This window comes from Morone saxatilis, unplaced genomic scaffold, assembly GCF_004916995.1.
Source record: "Morone saxatilis isolate NCDOM2014 unplaced genomic scaffold, NCSU_SB_2.0 Contig18, whole genome shotgun sequence".
NCBI lineage: Eukaryota > Metazoa > Chordata > Actinopteri > Moronidae > Morone > Morone saxatilis.
Window position 1 is genome coordinate 12,402,600 of NW_023339740.1, and position 9,156 is coordinate 12,411,755.

Consider the following 9,156-nt stretch of genomic DNA (forward strand, 5'->3'; position numbering starts at 1 on the left):
AGTTAACCTTATATCCTGTCACAAGCACCAAATCAGCCTGACTTCTGTGGGGCTACAGCTGGGCCACCTGAGTACCTTGACCAGCTCTCCGTGCTCCTCGTGTCACTCCCGCTCGTTTCAATCCTACTCCCGCTTCACCAGTCACCGGCCCGTTTACCCACAAACACATAACCCTCTTTAATTAACCATTCCAGCTGCTCTCTTTCTCTACTCTCCACGAAATCCGGGGCAGACGCCTCTTTTATATTGCGCTGTACATCCGTTCGATACTTACTGCACAATTAGCCCCAGAGGCTGCATTATCCTTCCTACTGACAGACGCCCAGGTAAGTGCCTTTATGATCCCCACGACGTTGTCTCCTTACCTATCAGGCGCCTCAGCCTCCTGCGATCAGAGCCTGTCCACGAGAGCCTCACTCGATCACAGGTCCTTGCACCCGCCACCGGTACTCGCTAACTGCCACAAACATATACAACCATATTTTTTTTTAGCTACAGTATCTTAAACATAGGGCTTGTGATACTGTATACTATACTGTGTGTTTTGTCTGTGGAACCAAAGTCTGACAAACCATTATACATTTTTAAGATATTTTATGTGCTTTTAAATGCCTTTATTTGATAAAACAGGTTAAGATAAACAGGAAAGGGTGGAGAGAGAGAGGTGGGACGACATGCAGCAATTACTCTGTGTTAATTTCTTAGTTTGCACTTGCTCAGGGCATTTGAGGTTACGTTTTTTTATCCAGGGTACCTGAATTAACCCAGGTACACTACTCTTTACCAAGTGAGCCACTGTGCACCCAGACAAACCACTGTTGTCCAAAAACCAAGTGAGACACACTGTTGCATTGGGTAACACGTTCCTTCATTGTGATGAACATGGGCACTGTAGTTTATCACTGTCCATCCCACCATCCTGCTGCTGTAATTACTCACTAGTGCACCAAATGTGTATTATTCCGCAGCAGAAAATAGTCCCCAACAAATGCACAATATACTGTTTTCATCCTATAGAGCCAGTGTTTGGTTGTCTGTTCAGGGCTACTGTAGAAATATGGCGGCTCAACATGGTGGTAGATAATAAAAGACTAATTGTAAGGTGACAAAAACACAACGATCAGACCTATGAAGATTATATTCCAATTCTGCCAATAAATCCTCCTAAATGTTACACACTGGACCTTTAACTATTTAAAATGAAATTATATACTTGTTTTTAAATCACTTCCATCTTCAGCAGGTATGAGTAATGCCGCCAACAGTTTGTGCTGATGTTGTTGACACAGAAACTGACAAATATATTGTCTGTTTCATTGGATTTGTTGACAGTAGGAAAAATATAAAATAATGCCTTATCTTTTAATAGAGATATGCCACAAGGGATAAGTAGGAAAATAGGGTTTTCTTCTGTATTTTGGCTGAACTGACATTTAAAAAAAAAAAGTTTTACCTAAATTTAGGAAATTACTATGTTTACATCTGTGTATCTGATTCAGAGCCTCGGCTGGAACAAAGGCTCTAACTGTCGCTAAAAAATTTCAGAGATGTTCTTGAGGCAAAATCTACAAATTGATTTAATTTACAAAGATCTATTCATCCTCACTCATTTCATTGTAAGAGAGAAACCAGTGAATGTTTGGAATCTTAGTTTAATAAATTATCAAAATTAATATCTGTTAATCAACTAGCAAGTCTTCTGTACTTACCCCGACTCTCAGTGTGTAGGCGTACTCTGCCAGCAATGTGGGACTAATGATCCTCCATTTGTGCTTGGTCTTCTTAAAGTGAGGGTCAGGGAAGAGGAAGAACATCTTACTGAGCTGACAGAACAAGAAAGAAAAGGGTCAGAAACAGTAAAAAACAACAACTGTCCTATTAAACTGTAGTCATTACTTGGTGTCATTCCCACACAAACTTTCTATTTTTATGCACTTTGATACTGTGGTTCTAAAATGTATGCGTGTCATCACTTAAATGTGGCCCCCATTATATCATGTGGTTGGTATTTAAGCACAGCAGATTGCAAAACTGGAATTTCCCTCCTTGATTTTATTTTCTTTCCATAAAGTTCCCCATGTCTCTGTCTTTGACAAGTGTAAAAGTCAAGGCTCCATTGATTTTAGTCTGGCTGATACATTAAAAACCATTCCAGTAACTTTTTATTAGTTAAAATAAATAATGTCAGGTATAGACAGAAAAATGTAGGGATAATCACTGGGGACTGCTGCAGCCTCAGGGGCCACTTCAGTGCTGATGGAGGATGGAAAAACCTTAACACTTTGAATTATTTTTGGGTTACAAAACAAGAAGAAACAAGAAGAAGAAGAAAAAAAAGCATTTCAGGAGTGTTGAATACGCCGTTTCAACACTTGAAACACATCATGCATGTGAGAAGGATTGGGACTAGATTTTGAGCTCTAGTCTGGGTGGTCGTTTATTCCTCTGCTACTAAAACAGCAATCCACAGCTGGAAAAAAAAATGTCATGTCTGGTAAATTAAGTAAAGAAATGAAGTTTATGAACGAGCTGAAGGAAGTGTCACTGTCTGCAAAACAAGCCACTGAGTCTCTTTCCTTTTAAACATCTACAGTCTAACCTTGGCAATAAGCCTGGAGTCTCGCTGTGCCAATAATAGTCATATTATTTTAAAATGACCTGAAACAGCATATTAAAATAATTAAAAAAAATTAAATCAATGTATGTGTTTTTAAATAAAAACACCTATATAATTTGCATCCATAAATGTGTCAGTGTTACAGCAATTACTCTCTCCTGTGTTAATTTCTTAGTTTGTACTCGCTCGGGGCATTTGAGGTTATGTTTTTTTTTTATTCAGGGTACCTAAATTAACCCTGGTACACTAAGCCCACTGTGTAATCTACTGCGAGTTTCAACAAGTCATAGATTACTGCAGCTAATTGGAACGGATAAATGGCGTCTTGCACTGCTCTATGCTCAGCTGATGCGATGCTTTGCGTGTCAGTCAATGAACCCATTGTTGTGAAATCCTGGATTTATTGAGCAATCCATATAAATTAATGCAGTCCATATGTTAAACATAAGGAAAGTAATTATTTTAAGTCAGCAATGCTTGGGCTGCATGTTCTTAATAGAGGTGGGTGATAAATTAAAGGGAAAACCAACATAAAGTGTCTTAATTAGGTGTTGGTCCACCACGTGCCGCCAGAACAGCTTCAATAAGCCTTCAATACAAAAAATGTTTCATTACAGGACAAAGGTGATTGAGTGACTCAAAACAACTTTGCATTGATCTGCAGAGACCACTTCCCTCTGAGGGGACAACTGGACCCAAACCATGGCAGTAAAATGCTGCCCACAGTATAACAAAGCCACCAAATCCCCTCACTGTAGGGGTCAAGCATTAAGGCCTGTACCGTCCCTCTTGGTGTATGCCAAACATGCACTCACCCACTTGTAGAGAATATGGTGAAGGACGACTCATCCGTCTCACTTTAGTCACCTTTAGTTTTTACACCACTGGACTCTCAAATGTGCATTGATCTTTGTAATGAGGGGTTTATGCACTGCAACCAACTAACCCTCTCTACATTGTTGGACTGTTAACAGACTGACCACTGACTTTAGACGAGCTGCTCTTCTGTTTTACCTTTAATATCACACTAATGCACAAACATCAACTTTAACAAATGTGCTCCGTCGACCACAATTTCTGACCCTATCTACTGATGTCTTTCACTAAATCACTTCATTCACTGTTCCTATTGAAACACCAGCCAACTGAGCAGTCTTTGTGACTGAAGCTCCTGCGATCAGTGCCGGAGCAATGAACTAACTAACTAACTAACTAACTTCCAAACTTAGACCTAATTGTAGTGCACCTGTGTGAAAGCATCTGCATTCATTGTGTTTCTCCTCTCATTTATTCAGGTTTTTCCTTTAATTTGTCACCCGTCTTGTGCCAGGACAGACTGCCAGCTTTACTTTAAGGGTTATTACAGGCCCTGTCGGATTAGCTATTATAGAACTGCAGGCCTTTCGTATACGAGCTCCAATTCAGTTTCAATTACTGTCATATATGCGTTATTTCTACATAAACTATATGTGGGTCGGCGCACCCGGCTTACAAAAAACTGCACCTCCAATGGTGTCTCTGCATGCAGACATAGTTTGTAAAGATGTGCTGGAATACTTTTACTGTATAGTGAAACATTCTGATGAGGAGCATCAACATATTTTACAGCATGTTGTTCTTCCAATACAAAATGTCCACAAATCTACCTTCAGTGGATTTCCTCAACAAGGGAAGCACAGTTTGTGACTTTTATTGAATTGTTTTTCAATAAACATGCAGGAATGTTTGGAAATTGAAAGTCAGTTCCAATACCAATACACACAGAAGGCTATGAAAATAAATATCCATATCTTACTTATTTCATTTCCAAACGGGAACTGTATTCAGACACAGCTGGGTTGAAAATAATGCTGCTGAATTGGGTCGTTTCATACATTTTATACATATTCTCAGGAAGGCAAAACTGCAACCTCTCCAGACCAGAAATCCCTGGAGGAACTCATTACTGAGTGACTTAGGCCTCCTTCCTAATTAACATTTACACACACATATATAGAGACCTACCTGTCCTTTGGAAAAGAAGTTGGGGAGGTACTTCATTGCATTGCTGCGAAGGCAGGCGATGTTCTGGTAGCTTCCTGGCTCCGAGGCACGCAGCGACTGGATCCGATCCCGAACATAATCGGACACTTTCACTCGGATCTCCAGGCCCAGGATGAGCTTGTCCGGGAACAGTGGAGACAGCTCCACTGGGTGAAGGTGAAGACACAAACAGAGACATGAACAAAGGATATACGGCGCAGAACAATGTGACAAATGTAGGTGATCCGATGAGCGACGGAACTACCTAAAAGCCCCCCGTATCCACATCCAATGTCTGCAAACTCAACTCGGGGGGTCTCCTTCTCAGAGTTTCCAGTGAAGAAGTCTGGATACAGCTCGGACCAGTCCATTTCCTCAGGACACACAGGACTGAGGAGGAAAGAGGAGGTTTATAATGCAACTAATAAAACAGTTGACAAGGTGTTTCTGTTGATTTGTTTGTCAGGAGCACCTACAAACCTACACTGTATTAAAGCAGAGGCTGACACATCTGACAAATACCTCCAATCCTCGGCTACTATAAACAAACCTTTCTGCAGGTCTACATTCACACCAGGGTTTACATGAGCAGCAAAGATTGTGCAGCACTTTACTTTGTAGTCATCGTCTGAGTTTATAAATGCACAGTTAGGACTGACAGTGCAGGTCTCACTCACACACACACACACACCACGTCTCACTCACACCACACACACAACCACACACACACACACACACACACACACACACACTTCTCTCTACTCACACACACTTTCACCCACTCTCATCAAACACAACAACTCACTCTCTTCACACCACTCACACAACTCTCTCACAACCAAAACACACACACACCCACACTCTCTCACACCACACACTCTCTCACACACACCAACACTCTCTCCACAACACACACCACACTTCTCACACACACCAACCAAACCACACACAACACACACACACACCACCACACACACACACACACACTCACTAGTCAAACGTGTGGTAAGCCATGGGGTTTGAATGTGCTCTCTGTCTGTAGTAACGCTTCTGCGGCATGGACGAGCTCATGTTGGATCAAAGTAAAGACGCTGCTCCCTCCAAGAACAATATTCACGTAATGGTTAAATAAACGCGGGTCTCCTCTTCTGAACGTGGAGTCCCGAAGTCACGTTTGTTTCTAGTTTATCAACGAGTCGCGGCGTTTTGACGTCATCGCCGAGCGCCTTCGCGGTTGCCAGATTTGTTGAAAGGTTTCAGTATTTTATATTTTATAGTGGAAGAGTTCAGTGTACCTGTGTGTTTCTGTCTGATATATACAGTCAGTGGTTTATAGCTGTGTCCACACAACGTATATGATACCACAGTCTACATTTACACCATTACAGTTACAGTCCTGCATTAACATTTCACTTGAGTTTACTTGAAGTATCAAAAACAAAAGTAATTTGCTAACTGTGTCTGGGTTAGTAAATTACTTTTTGATACTTAAAGTAAATTTCTTGAGTCAAATTTAAATTTCTATTTGTTGGATCATTGATACACGAAAACACAAACTGGTGTCTTCTTATCACAGGTTGTTGTTGTCTGATCAGTTCAATCAGTTTCTATTCTTTCATTGTTTAATTTCAGTAACAGTAGTAAAATAATATTACATTTCATGATGAGAGAAAAGTCTGCAGATTAAACCTAGTTTTGAGAAGCACAATTTCTTAGGTTGGTAACCAGTGTTATATGTGGTCAAGGTGGGGCTCATTATAACTAATCTAATTAATATAGCCTACTATTAGGTAACTTATTTGACATTGTGCAAATTTAATTACCAGAGATCATCAAATGTTTTGTGTGTAAAATCTGAATATGCAGTAAAAGTATAGCAATCTGATTAATGTAGGCCTAGCGGAGAAAGAATGTTATTTACCTCTTTAATGTGCAAGTATAACATAAAATGGATTGGTCGTTATTCGGTTGCTTTTGTTGTACTGACATTTCAAAGTAATGGGAGAGTGTGTGAACCCAGAGTATTTCATTATTTTACTGTTGAATAAGAAAATAAAATGAATAGAAACTGTAGCCCACCCAAACATAAAGAGTATAAAGTAAAATTAATACTGAACACACTCTATCCACTCTTGTGAGACATTTTCCCAGTGGATCCTGTATACTTCTACAGCAAAAGCTCAGTCAGGTTTGTTTTTCTCTCTGCAGGATGAACCTCATGGTTGGATTTTAGTGTCCAAACAGGCAGTGATAATTTTCACTGTGTTGTCTAATAAATGGAAATGCTGCAGTTCCCTCTGGGTGTCTTCTGAGTCAACTCTAATATCCTTCTCAACTCACTCTGTCGAGATTGTGGTAACACATTAAGGCTCACTCCTGGTTTAAGGCTTTATGAGACACGTTTATGTCCATAGATGCACATGTCTGCTGCAAACTGAGCTCTATCTTTGTCTCTGTCTAACCGTAGTAATGAGATTTATACATTTTTTGGATTTATTTTGAAATATTCTGTGGACTGACAGGATGTGAATAGATTTTCACTCTTCAGGTTTTTTCCAGATTTTTAAAAATTCTTCCTTCATTTGATAATTGACAGTGAAGAGAACAGAGGGGAAATATTGTGACAAAGTTCCTTGAATATTTAAACTCAGGATTTGTGTTATTTGATTTTGCTGGTTTGCAGAAATAACTTGTTCAAAGAAACATCCCTGCAGAGACATTGTCACTATCAGATATAGGGTACAGATTTACTATAAAAAGGCAAAAACTGCAACAATATTCATATTGGTGTTTCATTATCTGAATCTGAATTAATAGGGAATGATGTGCAATCTCCTAACAATAACATCAGAGTAAAGGAAGTCTGAATAATATAGAATTAAATATAAAGCAAATATCTGCCACTGAGGTCAGTTGTAAGAAGAAGAAGAAGGAAGGATTGTTTTTTGTTTTGTTTTCGTACTAAATTTGTACATTATCACATTACAAATATCATTCATTTGATTTGTGAGATTTGTGTAATCCCTACAGGAAAAATCCAGTCCACATTTACAGTATAAAGAGTATCACATTTGTTTTCAAACCACATTCACTAAGATCCATCAAAGATCCCACAAAACACAAAGTTTTCCTTTGAGATCAACAAAATCTTTATTACAAAACATGAATCGTACTTTAAGGGTATATTTTAAGCAATTGAGTCATGTCTCAAAGTTTTATTAGGCTTTTTAATGTCTGATCCATCTACCAAATTGCGGCGGACGCTCAGGAATACGTTAAAGAAATTAGAGGGGGTTGGGGCTGTGGTCACATGAGTAGGAGCAGAGTCATTCTCACCATTAAACTTTCTATTATAGATTCAAATCCACATCTAACCTATTAACATTAATGTTATTTTTTCTTTAGAAAGCAAAACAGTTCAATGACATTTTGTAACATTTGTCATGGTGGTAAAAATGGTGAAAAGTGGTGAACAGTTTTTTAAAAATCAAACCTTTTTGTTTTTCAAAATGTATTTATTTTGTCTTATTTTTCATGTTTTCTTTTCCTTTGCCCATATCTGAGAAACAGCTCTCGATGTCCTCTTTGACCTCAGAGAGAATCCGCGAGACTAGAAGTTAACGGCAGTGTTAATGTGGCAGATTAGGATTTTTTAAAATAAAATCCCAATCAACACTTTGATCTCCTTAAACATCTGAGTCTTTTTGTCTGTATACCCCTGCCTCATACAGTGGTCACCCTCATGACCACCTCCTGGTTGGCACGGTGCAGGTTGTTGGGTCTTAACTGGCTGAGGATGTGCAAAATAGTATAGCCACAGTGGTGGTTAAGAATAGTCCTGACATGTCGACTCGCCCTCTGTCCGCCGTCTGTGACAGTGTGAGAAGAGTTCCTCTCAACACGACCTTTACTGCTGGAACTGATGGGGTCACCTAAGTCCTTCGCTTTCTCATAATTCAGCACTTTCCACTGCTGGTTCACCGCCTGCCAACGCTTAAAGATCCGGTAAACAGACGACCCTTCATGGATTATAAGGCCTGCAAGGACAAAGGGTGGGGGAGGTTGGGGGCAGGAAACAGGGTTACATATAGACAAACAGTTGTTTGTTCAAAGAGAATCAGGAAGTACTGAAAGGTACAGAGTTAATAAGAACTATACGTTCTCAAAAATAAAAAGATTACATATACTGGACTTGTTTGTGAGTATTTTGGACTGATGTTTGACAAGAAACACGTGTTGATGGAAAAAAAACAGTCTGAGAGAGAACACAACAAATATACTGATGTAAATGTGCACAAATCATTTAATTGCTATTGTTCATAGGTATGTTTTCATTAGTGTTACCTGATCATAAGAATGGTTGCATTTGTGTTACCTTAGAATGAGCCATTTTTATCTACAGAAGGAGCAAGACCTCAAGTCCGCAATGTTGAACCACCATGTTTCTACAGTAGCCCTGAATGGACAAACTAAACAGCCACCGTAGCTTCTCCTACAAGCTTGGAAGGCTGAGCTGT

The 9,156-nt window shown here is 39.5% G+C and overlaps 2 protein-coding genes across 2 annotated transcripts in view; both read right to left on the reverse strand.

Annotated features, from left to right (window-relative positions):
* The window catches only part of mettl1 (methyltransferase like 1), a 7,881-nt gene extending 2,014 nt beyond the window's left edge, over nt 1–5,867 (reverse strand). Inside the window, exons 1-4 of the mRNA XM_035662800.1 lie at nt 5,631–5,867; nt 4,905–5,029; nt 4,622–4,806; nt 1,710–1,823 (exon numbers count right to left, since the gene is read on the reverse strand). Coding sequence (XP_035518693.1) covers nt 1,710–1,823; nt 4,622–4,806; nt 4,905–5,029; nt 5,631–5,710 — 504 coding nt within the window. The 5' untranslated portion in view covers nt 5,711–5,867. The remainder of the gene's footprint in view (nt 1–1,709; nt 1,824–4,621; nt 4,807–4,904; nt 5,030–5,630) is intronic.
* Nucleotides 5,868–7,826: 1,959 nt separating this feature from the next.
* The window catches only part of LOC118328468 (E3 ubiquitin-protein ligase MARCHF9-like), a 7,481-nt gene continuing 6,151 nt past the window's right edge, over nt 7,827–9,156 (reverse strand). The window contains exon 4 of the mRNA XM_035662214.1: nt 7,827–8,676. Within this exon, the coding sequence (XP_035518107.1) occupies nt 8,363–8,676 (314 nt within the window). The 3' untranslated portion in view covers nt 7,827–8,362. The remainder of the gene's footprint in view (nt 8,677–9,156) is intronic.